The sequence below is a fragment of the Talpa occidentalis genome, unplaced genomic scaffold (genome assembly GCF_014898055.3).
Source record: "Talpa occidentalis isolate TD23 unplaced genomic scaffold, MPIMG_talOcc4v2.1 talOcc4.16, whole genome shotgun sequence".
Taxonomy (NCBI): domain Eukaryota; kingdom Metazoa; phylum Chordata; class Mammalia; order Eulipotyphla; family Talpidae; genus Talpa; species Talpa occidentalis.
Genome location: NW_023601653.1, coordinates 85,474,363 through 85,491,905, shown reverse-complemented (window position 1 = coordinate 85,491,905; position 17,543 = coordinate 85,474,363). Strand labels below are relative to the sequence as shown.

General features: G+C 54.6%; 1 protein-coding gene across 1 annotated transcript in view; it reads right to left on the bottom strand.

The window, feature by feature from the left end:
* The window catches only part of TBC1D30 (TBC1 domain family member 30), a 49,295-nt gene that overhangs the window by 22,771 nt on the left and 8,981 nt on the right, over positions 1–17,543 (bottom strand). The window contains 2 exon segments of the mRNA XM_037513329.1: positions 331–396; positions 1,163–1,224. Coding sequence (XP_037369226.1) covers positions 331–396; positions 1,163–1,224 — 128 coding nt within the window.

Genomic DNA, 17,543 nt, shown 5'->3' with positions numbered 1-17,543 from the left:
ACTTCCATTCTCCCACTCTCCTTATTTCTTTCTCTACTTTGCTTTTTATTCATGGCACCTACCATTTCATACTGCACGCATTTTAAGGTTCAGAAAGTAAAATCTTTGGTCTTTTTCCTTTTTTCCCACGGATGTACCCCAGAACCTAGAACAGTATCTGGCACAGAATAGATCACCCACAAATATTCACCCAATGAATAAATACTGAAGAAAGATAGGTTTCAAAGAACATAATCTGGGAATATCTTTTGTGCCATTCCAGGCACTTGAAAAGAGATGAGTGGATAAGCGACAGCCCTTTTGCATTTTAGTCTTACGATCCCTCCTCACCTTTCTCCTCCACTCCTTTGGTATTCCTGTGGAAAGTCTGGCAACCGCCTTGAGAGCATCATACCACTAGGAACAAAAAGACAGACAAATGCCGAGGGATAAATTGACCTGGATAAGCACTTTTCAATCTCCACCCCCCCATCCTGCACCTGTAGAACCTGATAAAATCTTCTCTCAGTCAGACGTGACTGGTCTAAGGAATATGAGTGCCCCAGCCCCCACCCCTGAAGAGCCCCTAGCGCAGCGGTGAGCCGTCTGCAGCACGTACAGCAGCTGGGAAGGCTTAGATCCCAAATCAAAATATGTGTTATGAATTTAGAAAAACAGATATTTGGTCATCTTGATTTTTTTTTACAGATTTATTTATTTATACAAGAGCTGGGGTACAGGCCAGAGGTGCGGGAGGGTGAGAGGATTCACCAGAGACAGAGCGGGGAACAGAACAGGCAGACTGACGAAATACACTGCTGAGGGGAGTGGCGGGCGTGACAGGAGAGGTCTGCGCGCCATGTGGGACCCTCGCCGGTTGGCAGGGATCGAACCCACGCTGCAGAGGCTGCGGACAGCTTCACAGTGCGGCGCTCAAACGCCTGCGCCATCAGAGAGGCCCAATCTTAATTTTTTCACACTTGCGTCATTAATAAGAAGTACGAAACTTTTCAGTGACAGTAAAAATCCAGGCCACTTGTAGCTTTGTATGTTATTTTAAGAGCTGGGTCATGTCCTTATACATCTCAAAGCATATACAATTTTTCCAACTTGAGAATACATCTCCACGTTTTCCGTAGCCATTCCAAAATTAGAATATTTTTAAAATGACAAATAAAGTTACCTGCTGAAAACCATTTTGGCCTAGAGATGGTTCAAGAGTGAATTTCAACTTTGTGTCAACTCCTAAAAGAAAAATATATAAATAATTGTTATTTGGGGTAAATCTAAGCTACATCAAAAATAAAGGTAAAAAACTTACCTTGTTCTACTGAATCATCACAAAATATCTTGAAGCATTTATTTTTACTAAATGTTAGTCAATTTTATTGAAAGAAAAAGTAAGAATATTGATTATTAAAATAGAAAAATCCCCCATAGCAACAGAATGAAACATCACAAAGGGCGGATCCCACGATTTCAGGAGTAATGCAGAGACAACAAAAAGCAGTGACACCACAGGCTGCAAGTCAGACAGACCTCCACCTTGCTGACTTTAAAAAACAATTGATCTAATCTGTTTTTTTCCCAACTAATTTAATCTGTCTTAATCTTAATTCATTATCTTCAAAATGAGGATAATAACAGCTGCCTCCGTAAACTGCTGTGGTGACTAGCAATCTCCAGCTAGCGTGGTGTCATTCGTACTTGCGAAACTTGGGAAGAAAATTCCTTGCAAAGAATTTGTTTTCCAGGATACTTCTGCAGACTAAGTCTAGTGCGCAAACGTCAGTGGCATAGCACAAGTTACAGAGATAACATCATTCCTTTTTTTGGAGAACAGAAAAGGCAGATTCACTGAAGCACACTGCTGAGGGCAGCTGCAGGAGGCAGGAGAGGTCTGCCGCTGCTCCAGCTTTCACGTATCGTTAAGCTGTCTTGAAGAGTAACTTGCTTGTGGCGGCTCCTCTGCTGTGCCCACCCAGGCTGACGCCGGGGGCCAGGCGTCGCCTTCACTGCCAGCAGGCCCTGCCCCACAGCCCTCACTGCACGGGCTTGGGGCCCTCTCCCTCCCCACACAGAAAGTTAGGTGTGAAGAGGGAATAAAAGGGAACCAGGGACTCAAGGGGAAGGCCCCGGCCCTGAGGAAGCAGCCCACAGCCTCTCAGGTGGCCCTGGCCGAGGGCGAAGCAAGGGAGGGGAACGCTGGGCTGACTGGCTGAATCTGTGCACCTCGGAGAGCCTCACTTTAACAAAGGAGACTTGATTTTAGTTTCGAATCTCCCTGAGCGCCTGCATTTGAAAAGCTGGGCTCTCACAGTACAATCTTCAAGGTCTGGACGTGTCAGCAGAAAACCTCTTAAATCTCACACGTCCAGACTTCAGTGGAACGAAACGGAGAGACAGCAGCGTCTTGGAATCCCTGACAAAGCTGCAATGTCTGCAAAGGCCCCGTCTGCTCAGCTGGAAGGTTCCTAACCTCAGTGACCTCAGAGGTGGCCTGGAAGCGCCTGCCTCGGCCGACGCACCCAGGCCGCCACAGCCACGAGGGTAAGACGCCCCTGACGCGGGCGCCCGGGCGGAGAGTTTGGGTGGAGAGGAGGGAGGTGAAGGAAAAGGTGAGAAGCCGAAGCAGCGCACCGCAGTGAGGAGCGAAGCCCGGTGGCCGCGGGGACGGTGTCGGTGGAGAGGGAGCCTTAGCACAGGATGAAGATGGTGAAATCACGGACGAGGAAGAAAGCAGGCAGGGTCCAAAGAGGAAGCCACATCACCCTCAGGTGCCCCCAGCCCCAAAGAACAACAACAAAAATAGTGACTGTGACGTTCTACCTTCCCCTGTTTAGCTCCTCTTGGGGAGCCACCAGCACACTCGGGGACCACACCCCGACACAGCTGCCGGCATGAGGTGTCTCGCAGAGGCGGGTAACTGTGACCGGTGAACCCACCATCCCTGGCCGCCAGTCACACCAGGGCTGTGCCAGCCGTTCCGCGGCCGCACAACAGGGAAGCTTTACACATGGGATGTTCATGTTTTGGAAAAAATAAAATTCCGTCTTGTTCTACTTATTCATTGAGGATGAAGCCGCGTGTATGTTCAGCGACAGCCGCCAGCTAACAGCGGACCTGAGAGGAACGCCTGTCACTCCAACCTCACACGTGTGGGGCAGAAGTAGAAAGCACTGTGAGGACGCCGCGCTGGATGTTCGCATCGCATTTTAGTTTCATTCCGTCGTGGGGGTTTGTGCTGTTGTTACTGACCAGAAAACACCTGACAACTGTTATTTCCTCTTGAATTCTCATTCAAAATGACAAAATCAAGGGGCCTCCCTGGTGGCCCAGCGGCAGCCTCTGCAGCGCCAGTTCGATCCCCGGCCACGGGCGAGGGTCCCACAGGGCGCGCAGACCTCTCCTGCCGCCCGCTGCTCCCCTCAGCAGTGTCCTTCGGTCCTTCTGCCTGCTCTGCTCCCCGCTCTGGCTCTGGTGGAGCCTCTCGCCCTCCCGCGCTCCTGACTGTGCCCGGGGCTTGTGTAAATAAATAAATAAATCTTAAAAAAAAAAAAATGACAAAATCAAGTCGGAGAACGCTACAGTCTTTCCCCACCACCTCGACTCCAGGGAAGGGGCGCTGACACCCCCACTCCGAGGACCTGTCCCTGGGAAGCGCCGGGCCCCGCGCGCACCAGCCGGCCAGAGCCCCAGAGCCGGGGTGCATCACCGAGGGGCGGCCTGTGCGCAGGGGGGGGGGGCCGTGGCCGCCGGGGGAGCCCTCACCCCTCCCGGGCAGGGGCTGTGCGCGCAGCGCCGGCTTCGGCTTCGGGGTGCAGAGCCGCGATGACGCGCCCTTCCAGCGCCCGGGCGGGGCTGGACCGCGGCTGAGCTGCCCGCGCCGACCGCTGAGCGCCGGGGGGTCCCGACCAGGCAGGGGGAGCCCCAGGCAGGGGGAGCCCCAGGCGCGCCCAGGAGCGCTCCGCGGTGCTCCCCGGGCTGCGGGCCGGTTCTCCCCGGCACCGGCACCGGCACCGGCCGAGCGCGCCCTCGCGGGGCCCCGGGGGCAGCGGCCGCTGTCCAGGCGCGCGGTGCTGACGGGGGGGGCAGTCGTGACGTCGCTCGTGCACAAAGACCCGGGAGCGCGGCCCGCACCGCCTGACGTCACGCGCCCGGAGTCCCGGCGCCCCCGCGCCCGGCCCCCGCGCCCCACCCGCGTCCTGGCCGCGCGGTCCCGGCCCCGGGCTCAGGCGCGAAGGCCGCGCCCTGGACAGGGGGGCGGGGGGCGGGGGGGGACCCGCGGCCCCGGGCTCGGCGGGAAGACAAAGGGCCCGCGACGTCCCCCCTCCGGGCCGGCGGCTCCTCCCGCGGGCGGCGGGTCGGGGCGGGGGCGGGTCCGGGGCCCCGCGGCGCCGCAGGCCGGGAGCGCGCAGGCCCGGCGGCTCCCCCCGCCACCCCCGCCGCGGCTCCCGGCGCCCGCGGGCCCGGCCGGGCGCGAACACCGGGCAGGGAGGGACCCCGCGCCCCGCGCCCCGCGAGAAGGGGCTCCAGGCGCGCCGGGGCCTCGGGGACCCCGGGAAAAGCCGCCCGGTCGTTCCTGCTCGGCCGCCTCCTGCGCCCCAGGCATCCCCCGCGCCCCGCGCCCCGCGCCCCCCGCGCCCCCGCCCCGCGCCCCGCGCCCGGCTCACCCGGCTCCAGCGTGCAGAGCAGGCGCGGCGCGGTGCGGGCGATGCAGCTGCGCCTCCGGAGCACCGCGCTCAGCAGGGCGCCCACCCCGCCCGCCCGCCGGGGGCCGCGCCCGCCGCGCCGCAGGGAGCCCCCGGGCCGGTCCTGCCGCATCCGGGCGCGGGCCGGGCGCCCCGCCGCGAGCAGCAGCAGCGGCCGGGCGGGAGGCGGGAGGCGGGAGGCGGGAGGCGGGAGGCGGGAGGCGGCGCGGGCGGCGCGTCCGCAGAGCGCGGGGCGGGGCGGGGCGGGCGGGGCGGGCGGGGCGGGGCGAGCAGGGGCGCGGGGACCCGAGCAGCCCCGAGGCCTCCGGGGGGGCGCGCGGGGGGAGCCGGGCGTCCGGGGGCGCGCGGGGTCCGGGGGCGCGCGGGGGCCTGGGGGCGCGCGGGGGCGCGCGGAGGGACCCGGGGGCGCGCGGGGGGCCCGGGGGCGCGCGGGGGGCCTGGGGGCGCGCGGGGGGCGCGGGGGGGGACCCGGGGGTGCCGGGGGCGCGCGGGAAGGAGAGCGGTGCCGCCCGCAGCCGCGCGGGAGGGACGCTGGGGGACCCTCAGGAGGAAACAAAAATATCGGGTGGCCTGACCGAGTGGAGGAATAGCGGGGACCCAGCGAGGGGTGGGGGCAGCACTGGGGCGCGCTCCCAGCGGGTCGCCCAGCCGGGGAGCGGGTGCCGGCGCCGGGTCTCGGTCTCGCGGTGGGGATTTCAGGGGCCTGCACCCCCGGGGAGAAAGCAAACTTGTACAGAAATGAGCAACGATGCAAAAATATAGAAATAAATAAAAATTTGAAAAGAAATACAGCGATTTTTAAACTGTTTCCTCACATGCCCGGCCAGAGACTTCAGGAGCCCAGAACAGCAGGTTCAGAAAGTCCTTCCGCAGCGGCGGCCAGGCCAGGCCAGGCCAGGCCAGGACAGGCCAGGACAGGACAGGGACACGCGGGCTGGGCCCGGGGGGAGGCCCTGGACCCGTAAACCCAACACGACTTCGAAGCACCTGGGAGAGAACAGCATGGAAGACACAAAAATGGAAAACAGATTGCTCTGGATGTGCCGCACGCGGGCGCTTTTGGCACAAGAATCTCTTGTTTTATTAATATTAACAAATAAGAAGAAAACCCTAAAAACTAAAAGTGAGTGGAAACAAATGAATTTAAACGGCCAGCCCATCCTTGCAAAGACGGAGAAGTTGCTCTAGGGCACAGGGTCCCACCCGTCCATGGTGCATCCTGCGCCAGCAAACAGCTGTCAAAAAATCTTCAGTGACGTTCAGTAGCAACATTGTCTAATAATATTGGTATTTTTTAATTCTATAGACTACATGATAAGGCAACTAACTACGTTAAAGCCAGAAGAACCAAGATGCTTTCATTGTAACAACAACACAAGTATACAACCAAGAACTTCACTTTTTTAATCCTTATTAGCATATTTAAAGTAGAACTAGTAGCAATTCACCTTTTTCCTTCTCAAAAATGTGCATGTGTGCACACAAACATATGTAGAAGCAGTGGCAGGTCCGTAGTGATGAACCCCCCCAACACCCACTTTGTGGTCTCGAAAACCATTTCGCCGTTACAAGAAACCAGGATGTTTGAGGAGTGACAGACTCCTGGCCTGGCCAGGAAACACACCAGGTGAGCCTGAGCACGTCCGACGCGCTCACAAAGGAAGGAAGTGCCCGAGACCAAACATGTCAAGAGGCCATGAGAACCGCACGGACAGGCTGCCACTGGACAGAGAAAACTTGAAGATCAAAAACAATGGCTCCTGGGCCTCCCCTGGTGGCGCAGCGGTTGAGCGCTGGGTTGTGAAGCTGCCCGCGGCCTCTGCGGCGCCCGTTCGATCCCCGGCTGCTCCCCGGCCACCGGAGGAGGGTCCCGCATGGCGCGCAGACCTCTCCTGCCGCCCGCTGCTCCCCTCAGCAGTGTACCTCGGTCCTTCTGCCTGCTCTGCTCCCCGCTCTGGCTCTGGTGGATTTTCTCACCCTCCCGCGCTTCTGACTGTACCCAGTGCTTGTATAAACAGAACAAACAAACAAACAAATAAATAAAACATGCCTCTATTGAAAAAAAAAAAAAAAAACAATGGCTCCTGGGCTCCCTGGTGGCGCAAGGGGGTAAGACACAACCTATGAAGCCTCTGCAGCACGAGTTCGATCCCCAGGCCGGCCAGGGCGCAACCCACATGGCGCAGCAGACCCCTCCTGACTCGCCCGCTGCTCCCCTCTGCAGTGGATTTCAATCAATCTGCCTGTTGTTCTGTTCCCTGCTCTGCCTCTGGTGAATCCTCTCACCCCCCACTCCTCTGGCCTGTACCCCAGCTCTTGTGTGCATAAATAAATAAACCTTTAAAAAAAAAAAAGGCTCCTATTGACTGAGAAGTATTGAATATCTTTAAATGCATTTTTAATGGCATCTGAAAGAGCAAAAAAAAAAGCAGCACTCCTCATGATGCTGACACTCTTCTTTGTGATCATACATTCTGGACTTTGCAAAATGCCTCCAGGATTGGAACATGATTCCAGAAATGGGGCAACATCACAGACACACGTCACAGACACACAACATCACAGACACACGTAAGCATCTAGATACAATTCGTCATGTACAAGAGGAATCCAGGTTGGTAAGGGCTCTGGAGACGCTTCGCTCTGCCCGCGGCCTGCGTGAGCAAAGCGGGACTCTGTCTGGTGGCTGGGAAGATGAAGCCATGTTTACCCCGGGCATGACTGACTGGCGAGCTTGCCCGACATTCTGCACCGCGCTCAGAGCATCTTTCACAGCCTGATGCGCTGATAGTATCGGTCCCTGTTGGTTTTCCGCTGGCGTCTCTTCACCGTAACCAGCGCTCCACGAACTGAGGCGCCGCTCAGCTCACTTAGCTTAGGACAATAATGGAAACAGGCCTGATGTCTAGAGGGCACCGCGGGCCTGGGGCTGGATGGTGGCAAACACCAGCATCAAAGCGGGGCCTGCAAGGAAGTCCAGAGCAGCCGGTCTCCCTGAGTCCTCACCTGCCCGGACCTCACAGGGTTTGTGCTCTCTGTTGCCGAGAGCGGCTGTCGCTGTCGCCAGCACTGGGCCAGCAGGACGGGCCTCGGCAGCCAGGAGGAGGACGGCCACTCAAGGCTGCCCCTGGCATGGGCCGGCGTGCAGCCCCGCTGGCTGCCGGGAGCCACTTGGCGCAGGCCAGCCCGGTCCTGGGCTCGGACTCCAGGCTCGCTGCGCAGACCTTTGTCCCTGGACTTCCCGGCCATCCTCGCTGCAGGGAGGAGGCGAACCATAGCCCGAGGGCGCGCACCGCTCGGCTCAGAAATCAAGTTCCCGGCTGTCAGAGCGGAATCCAGACCCGGAGCTGTCAACCCCCCAGATGAGTCAGGGCTGACAAAACGGCCTCTCTCTGGAATGTTTCATCAGTGACAAGGCTTTTTTTTTTTACTTGTGGTGACAGAGGCTTGCTTACTTTCAAAATGAGAATTTTATTTCGCCTCCCTTAGATTTACTTGAAGGAAAAACTGTTTAAAAAAGAAGAGAAAGCTTCTTTAAAAACTTCCATTTCAGGGCCTCCCCGGTGGTGAAGCGGTTGAGCCCTGGGTTGCGAAGCTGCCCGCGGCCTCGGCAGCGCCAGTTCGATCCCCGGCTGTCCCGGCCACCGGCGAGGGTCCCACATGGCGCGCAGACCTCTCCTGCCGCCCGCTGCGCCCCTCAGCAGTGTCCTTCGGTCCTTCTGCCTGCTCTGCTCCCCGCTCTGGCTCTGGTGAATTCTCTCACCCTCCCGCGCTTCTGACTGTACCCAGTGCTTGTATAAATAAATAAAAAATCTTTAAAAAAATAAAAAATAGGGCCTCCCCGGTGGTGCAGCGGTTGAGCGCTGGGTTGCGAAGCTGCCCGCAGCCTCTGCGGCGCCGGTTCGATCCCCGGCTGCTCCCCGGCCACCGGAGGAGGGTCCCGCATGGCGCGCAGACCTCTCCTGCCGCCCGCTGCTCCCCTCAGCAGTGTGCTTCGGGCCTTCTGCCTGCTCTGCTCCCTGCTCTGGCTCTGGTGAATTCTCTCACCCTCCCGAGCTTCTGACTGTACCCAGTGCATGTATAAACAAAAACAAAGAAAGAAAGAAAGAAAACATGCCTCTATATAAAAAAAAAAAAAATAAAAAAAAAATTAAAAATAAAAAAATAAAAACTTCCATTTCAAACTACAGAGAAGTCGAAACTACCAAAAAGAAATAGTTTCTTCTATTATAGCAATAAGTGGCGAGGGAATTAAATAATATTATTTGTTTACACTGGCGAGGAAAGCCAAGACTGCCAACTTTTATAGCAAACAGATAATTAAACGAGCACTAAAAGACAATGCTCTAAAGGCAGCCGGGGCACAGCCTAGTATTACATTTATTGTATGACTCATAGTTTCTTCTTCGTGTCTGGAATATTGTTTTCCAAATGTGAAATATGTCATCTCCAGCCAGCTTGGAGCGAAAACAATCCTGGCAGCGACTTGGCTTGAGGACCTCGGCTGGTACGGGTTCCAGCCAGGCCAGGCCACCGTCACTCGTGCTGAGCCTGTGCTTTGTCCCGGTCAAGGGACATCAGTGAGCTCACATCTGGGCAAACCGTACCTTGGCCTGGGGCAGAGCAGCTGTGTAAGCTCCATTTGCGAAAAGTTAAGTTCACACCGCATGAGAGTCTGTTACTGGATTGCCCCCCACCACCACCCCAAAACAAGAATGCTCTGAGGAAATGCTCTGAATGTCTCCGAGTCCAGTCCCAGGGAGCACCCCAGAAACACAGACCCCCAGGATGCACCCGGAGAGGCGCCACTCAGCTCTCCCTCCCTTCCCCCTCAGCCCTGCGCTGGCCGGGGGGCGTCCTGGACAGCAAACTGCCCCGTGATGGAAGAAGTAGCAGGAAGCCTGGAGGCAAAGAAACCTCAACTAAAGGAATAACAGCTGCCCCAAGGGGCTTCCAGAGGGGAATCAGGTCCTGGACTTTCGTGATTTCCCAATGCTGCTATTTTTGTTTTAACAGTAAAATCTTAAAATAAAAAGGGCCTGCGTGCTCATCTCCAGGCGCGAGCAGTGCCAACCACCAGGCGCAGAGGCCCCGAGCCTGCCGTGGGGACAGAGAACAGTCCCAGGGAGCAGCCTGCTCTGGGGAAGGGGCCTGGCACCATCCCTCCAGCCGCTGCGCTTCCTGGCAACCGTCCCATCAAGTCCCGAGGGCCAGAGGCGCCAGCACCAGCTGGCAGGGCTGCTGCTGCCTCCACGCAGGCGAGGGCTTCGTCCCTCACACACGCTCGTAAGAGGGTGAGGGTCTGCTGGTGTAAAGCCACTCTGCTCCTCTCTGTCCTTGCCACAGTTTTTGAAGGTCCACGAGCAACCCTGAATGGTGGCAGTAATGTCCCCCAAAGAACAGTAGCTGGCAACACTGTCCGCATCCCCGGGGCCGGCACCAGAAGCCAACCCTCCCGGACCCCTGAAGGGGAAGCCCTGAGAAGCAGCCCCTGGATTCACCGTCCAGCACCCGGCAGAGCCCGCACCTCCGCGCTCCAGCAACGACCACCACAACGATGTTCGCCTCGTGAGAGGGACAGGAGGGGGGCAGCAAGAAGAAGGGGCGGCCGATGACCGGGCACACGACATGATGCACAAGGGACAATTCTTTTCTTTTGGAGGCTTTTCTCCTCTCAGTCGTAGAAACCCAATTCTCTACTGAAATACAGGCACCCTTGAAAGCAACCGGGTGTGCTTGTGCATTCTGCTTCCTTCCGAGGAAGGTGCTGTTCAGCGTGTAACTGAGGAGCTTTAAATTCCAATTCCAAGCCACACCCGGCCTGCGGCCCTCGAGCCTCCGTGTGGGCTTTCTTCGGCAGCCCCGCTAGGCAGGTATTTTCCAAAATAGAACCCGTTCCGGACAGTCCCCTGTGCATACTCAAATATTCCAGATGAAGTATATTCAAAATAACCAGTTTCACTTACAGACCAGAAATGTTTTAATCAAAAACATGTCTAATATCATAACTGAACCGACAGCGAGAGGAAATCATCTCCGCGCACCGGCCAGGAACACACAAGACCCTGCGGCCAGGCTCGCGAGCTCTCAAACACACAGGCCGCCCACGCTTCCAGAAATCACTGTTCCTCGAGGCCGGCAGCTTTGTGTGAAGTATTTTCTTGCTTCAAAACAACTGAAATTGATTCAATAGACAGGTCTATGGTGTCCGCAGAGGACAGCTTCTCTTTGACTTGTTCCCTCTGGAATAGACATTTTCTTGCCAAGGGCGGGGGGGCAGGCACTGCGCTGTGGTTGGGGGGACAAGGGTGTGGCTTCAGACCCCCCCGGAACCGACAGGTCACCGAGGGAGTGACGAGGCGGGCAGGGAGGGACAGCGTCCAGGGCTCGTTCAGAAGACTCGGCGAGGGCCTGCCGGGACACGGGATCTCTGTCGTAGCTTCCAGGGTTTCCCCGGGGCTTTATTTCACTGAACTACTAGATTTCATTTGTAAACAGGCCAAGGACAAAACTCATCCATGCGCCTCCTCTGCTTGTGCTATCCGCTCTTCACGGCCTCGTCGGGACTGGACCTGAATGACCCAGCACTTGAGGAGATGAAATCGCCGCTTAGCCCATCACAACGAAGCCCTTAGCTTCGATTTCCCAACCTTTTGCAGCAACTCACTCTCTCTCTCTCTCTCTCTCTCTCTCTATATATATATATATATATATAATTCTTTTTTTATTTAACTTTTATTTTTATGTTCCCCATACAATTGCAACCCCCTTATTTTGACCCCAATCCCTCCCCTCCCCGCCCCCCACCCCCCATAGAGTGTCTCTGGTTCATAGGTGTTTGTTGGTTTTGATTTTCACTTTCTTATAGTTGTTCTTTTTCCTGGTCCCTTATTTAGGTTTTCTGGATTCCTGCTCTGAGTGAGACCGTCCAGGATTTTTCTGTTTCTGGCTTCTTTCGCTGAGCGTGATCCCTGCCAGCGCCATCTGTGGTTGCAGCAACTCACTCTTAAGTGCTTAATGTACACGCAACTCCTGGGCCTCCACGTCCTCGGCCGAGAGCGAACACCATTACTTGAGGTACTGTTAAGAGTTAAATGGCGCCGGGAGAGCCGCGCGGGCGGCACCGGCAGGCCCCCTGGGCCTCTGCTTCGGGCTCCTTCTCAGCGTCTGTCCTCACAGTACAGGACCCCTCCCCATCGCCCTGTGCCCAGCATGGGCCCTGGCCCTGGCCATAGGGCAAGTCTGGCTTGAGCACCCCAGGGATGTCATCCAGAGGCTGCTCTGCTCGCTCACGGGGCAGGAACACGGAGACTGTTCGGACATTCCCTCCGAGGGCTGAGTCAGAACTGCACCAGGAGACAGAGGGAGACAGACCGCAGCAAAGCTTAGAACTGTCTAGCTGTGACAGTCAAACATCAAGTCTCAAGAAATCTTAAATGTCCTGAGATACCTTTGGCACCTCAGGCAAAGGCTGCAGCCCAGCAGTGGGGGTGCTGGGAAAGGAAAGGGGAGGTGAGGTGCAACTGCCAAACCAGTAAAATAGCACCCAACGCTGTGGTTCTCTGAGCTCAGGTCAACTGAAATTCAGAGTCTATGACCTGGGGCCTCCCTGGTGTCCCAGGGGTCACTCTCAGCGCTGTCACCATTACGGCCTGAGTTCCATCCCCGGCCAGGGAGCTACCCACAGGGCGCAGCAGACCCCTCCTGTCTCCCTCTGCTCCCCTCAGCAGTGGGTTTCAGTGGACCCACCTGATCTGTTCCCCACTCTGTCTCTGGTGAATTCTTGCACGCCCTACACCTCTGGCCTGCACCCCAGCTCTCCTACACACACACACACACACACACACACACACACACACACACACACAGCAGTGCCTATGACTCCACAAGAATTCCTCAATCCAACGTAATTGTTGACCATCTATTATGCTTAGAGACTACAATTTGGGTTGTCTTGTTTTCAAGTAGACTAGCGTTCGCTCCAAAAAGTTCTTGTTGGCTTCAGCTCTCATTAAGGATATTTTCAGTGTATTACTATACTTCCTTGACTTAAAAAGATTATTCTGAACAACTGGATTTTTATGTATTCATTAAGAATCCTGCATTACCTTTACATCATTACTCTCATCTTGTTAGAGTGCAAAGCAGTCCTTAGAAAAGAATCTCAACCAATGCTAGGAAAATGCAAGACCCTGAGCTACATGGGTGGCGGACGCGTGAGGATAAGGGGACTGAAGGCTCGTCAGCCCACGCCTCAGCATGGCCAGGGCAGCGTCTGTCGTGGGGACGTGCACTTTTGCCCTTTCCTTCCTAAAGATACAGGCTCCACCCGGTTCTCCTCGCACCACCGCTCGTGTGACCGTCCGGGATATGAAAGGCGGCCTGCCGTGCTTTGGGAATAGATGAAACGCTGCTCAGGACGCAGACAGCTCGTACTAAATACGCGGTCTGTGTGTTCCTTCTCTCCCCGAAGCCACGGAAGCGTGGCGTGTTATTCTCTCAGGCACCTAATGCACCTTTGACGACACCGGGTACAGTCCCTGCACACCCAGCGTGTTATCGGCCTGACCCTGTGCCAGAGCCCATCAGGTACAGCAGAGCCTTTGGAAGGGAACAGAGTGTGCCTTAAAAAAAATCTCCAGTTTCTACATTTTAAACCTTCCTGATACGTAAAAGCTAAGTATCACACAGCACCTGATACACAGTAGGCACTCAGCAAGCTTTTCGATCATCGCACGTGTGACACAGAAGCATGCCAGCTGGGGGCCAGGTGGCTGGGCATTTAAGGACAGCACCTGCCTTAACACCCGCTCTTCAGCGCCACACTGCCCCCGACCCCATGCGCTGGCATTATTAGCAGGGAGGCCTTTTCCTCTCACCAGATCACCACCCTCCGAGCACAGACCGTGTCTCACTCAGTTTCCTCTCTCCCCTCTGCCTGCAGCGACAGGGGCTCTGCACACCGATGCCCAGTGCGTGGATGTTACCAATAAACACCACAAACTCCTATGTCAAGAGAGAGTCAGACCTTCCCACTCATGAAGAAAAGCTTTTCTGCAGCGACAGAGAAATAGACAGATGTGTTTACGAGCAGTAAATGACTGACAATTTTGGAATGTACAAAAAAATCCACCAACACTATTTTTAGTCTCACTGGCAAGTTTTCAAGATATGCGATGCTTGAATATCACACATTTGCTCCACTTAGGTGAAAAGAGCTCTTGAAATTCTAGATACAATGGCAGGCAGCACAGGAGACAACTAAGCAGCACAAACTCAAGAACCAGCCGCCTGGATCTGAAACCTGGCCTCGCCGCTCAGCAACTATGCAAACCTGGTTTTGTTCATGGCCTCAGTTTCCTCTCTCGTGCAGTGGGACGAGCAAGAACCTACTTCATAGGGTTCGCTCTAAGGATTTAAGGTAAAGCAACATGTTGTCCGGTCCATAATAGCCTCTACATGAATGTTACCTACTGCATCACCAACACACAGTATTAAAGGACTTAGACTATTTTTTAAGGAAAATACATGTAAAACTTTTATGTCAACATTGTTGTAGATTACAAATGATGCCACCAGGTCGCTCTAGTTTTTGTGTGTTTTCTCTCTCTCTCTCTCTCTCTCTCTCTCTCTCTATATATATATATATATATATACACACACACACATACCTTATTCACCTTGTACCATACTTTTCCTTCTTTCTCAGGTTTTCTTCTCCCTAATGTGTATTCATTCATTTTTTAAGTTCCTATCTATTTTCATTTTTGAGGCAACATTGCTTTACAATGCTGTATATGATTTGGAGGTATAGGATCACACATTTGCTCCATAATTATATTAGATTCTAGTCCTTATAGAGTCTAGTGCAAAACAAGTCTAGGCATAAAAAAGGAACATTCATTTAAACTGACAGGCTGCTCACATTTTCCATCATCTTAATTTTTTTAACATATCACTTGAGGCAAATCCACTCCCTCCACACATGCCAACCCGTCCCTGGCCTTCATAAATTAATAAAGCCCCAGCAATTATTGCCCGACTGCCACCTGCTTTGTGAGATCGCTTGCCAGGAAGCAGGAAATCAGTCTTTCACAGCAGAGGGTAAGTAAGCCATTTTCTTCTCAAGCTTTCTTTCCCTCCACTGTTATAGCTTTTTTAATAACACAGGTAATTTTCTAAAATGTCACTTTAAAGACTTCCCCAAAGGTAGTCCATCATTTATGAGAAAGTTCTGGTCTTTCAATACATCTTTGTTATTTGCAATTTAATAAGTCTTATGATGCCGTCTACACTCCTGCAAGCTTGTATGCCCATTTCTTGGGTTGGGAGTTGCAAATACATCCTAGAAAGAGAAATCCTTTGTCAGAAAGAGTCACTATGTTTGTCGGAGGACCAGGACGGTTTTCCCAGTGGAGACGCAGGCAGCAGGGGTGAGGAGGGCAGCCGGCAGGTGCCAGCTGCCCGATTCGGACCAGGGACTAAGCTCTGTGCTTCCAGGATCTTCCCTGGTCTTAGCTCAACAGGTAAATGTCACGTCCCGAGAAAAGGAGAGTGAAAGGAGACTGGGGACATAGACTGTCGGGGTAGAGCGTCTCTGGCTCGCCGGGTGGCCGGGCGGGCTCAGCAGGAGGAGGAGGAGGAGGGCTGGGCCGCTCCTGGCAGGGGGGACGGGCGGTGGGGGGCGGTGGGGGGCGGTGGGGGGGACGGCCCAGGTCTTCAGAGCTACCGTCAGCAAATCCTCCTCCTCGGGTGGGAAAGTGGACGCGGGACAGACTCGGCGGCAGGAGCGGAGACGAGGGAGGGGAGGGCCCGAGGCCGAGCTCGGGGGGCGGCAGTGCTCGGAGGGCGCCCCTGGCTGGACGGAACCAGGACTCACTGGACGGAACCAGGGCTCACCGGAGGAAGAGGCAGGGGCCCCGCAGGGGGTCCAGTGAGGAAAACAAGTCCAAGAGCAGCGTTAAGGAGGCGGGAAGACAAAGGCAGGCGGAGAGCACCGGCACCGGGACAGGCTGGTCACCTCCGAGGCGGGGGACCTGACTCCCGCGCACGGCACAGAACTCCCAGCAGCGGGAGCTGGAAGGCCCGGGATGCCACCTCACAGGACGGGCGCAGAGCCCGGGGGGACGGGACCCGCCTTTAAAAGAAAGAAAATTATGGCAGACGCCACAGCTGATGAGCCTCCAGCGGCCGAGGGAAATGTCAATCACGAAAGGTCAGGCGCCATCAGCCTTTGCTGCCAGGGGGTGGGGGGGTGTCACTCCGGGCAGAGAGTTTCAGGTTTGCCAGAGGAGAGCGTCCTGGAGAGGGAGGGTGGCAGCAGTGACATGACACTGTGAACGCACTGGAGACACTTACAACCATTAAAGTGGCCATACTTGCGTTACATGTGTTTTATCCTATTAAAAAAGCAAGAGCGGCCCTTTGGGGAAAAGCCAGAGTTGAATCAGTACTGGCATTAGGTGCCTTCCAGCCGTAAGACCTAGAGAGGTTCTCGTTCTGTCTGTCCGTCCATGGCTGATGGACACACGGGCTGCTCCCACCTTCGGGCCGTCAGGAGCAGTGTTGCTTCTGACCTGGGCAGACGGTCACAGCCGCAAGGCCCCGCTTCAATCCCTGTGGGTATAGTCCAGAAGTGGAACTGCTGGATCCTATGTAATTATAATTCTGGTTTCTGAGGAACTGCCGTGCCGTGTGCCACAGCGGCCGCCCCGCGTCACCTTCCCAGCAACTGTGTACAGGGCGCCCAGTTTTCCACATTCTTGCCGGCGCTTGTTATTTTCTGTTTGGGTTATTTTATGACATCATTTCTAATGGGTGTCAGATGGCTTAAAGCATCTTATCGAAACTCTCTGCACATTAAATTTCTTCATCTGCAAAATGAGCATGTTGACCTGGATGAGATGAATCTCAACTTTCATTCTATGAATTGAGAGGAGAATTAGACTTATTTACTGGAAAAACTCACACAGGTCATTTAATCTCTGAGGCTCACGTTCCCTAATTATAGTCATGCCACTGACATGCTCTGGGTGTAGTTTCAAGCGCAGACTGAAATTCAAGTGCAAAGAGCAAGAACTTAATGGGAAAGCCTCGGAGCGCCTGGCCCCAGCTCTCCATGGCGGGCGTGCACGCCCGAGAGGCCAACGTGGCCCTCACGGGTGGGGTGGATTTACAGGTCACTGGTCTTCCCGCAGACTGACTGCTAGCAACGAGAAAAAGAGATGCCTTTTACTTACTGTTTAACTCGCACTGGTATAAAGGGATAAAATTGCAACTGATTTGTTTGCAAAAAATGGTCAGGCTGAGATGGCTGAGGAAATTGTCATTTCCCAGGAAAGCTGATGTTCTGTGATGCGTGAATATACTCCCTACTTTTAAATACAGCAACCAAAGCTTGGAAAAATGAAATGTATTTTCTCGATGACACACTTTGAAGAAGATCTACTATTTAGTCCATGGAAAGAAGATATTTTCACAAACAGGGAAACAAAGGCAAGCCAGATGCTTTACAGGAAAAAAAAGCATCATCAAAAACAAAGCCAGTACCCGTGCACTCAAAGCCCAACAGTGTTTGAAAATTTAGCTCCTTCTCGGAAAGGGAAGAATATCATTATTACATCTTTCTTAGAACAACAACAAAAATCTATTAATACCCATCTGTACAGAACAGTTAGCTCCATGAAAGCCTATGTCTCCATGGAGGAGAGATGGACCGCTGTGGGCCTTGACATGAGAGACAAAATGAAGAGTCTTTTAAGTGTCCTATGAAGACTCATCATCTAGGCCTCCCTGGTGGTGCAGGGGGTTGAGCGCTGCATAAGACTAAAATTTCTACAAAGCCACAAAAGG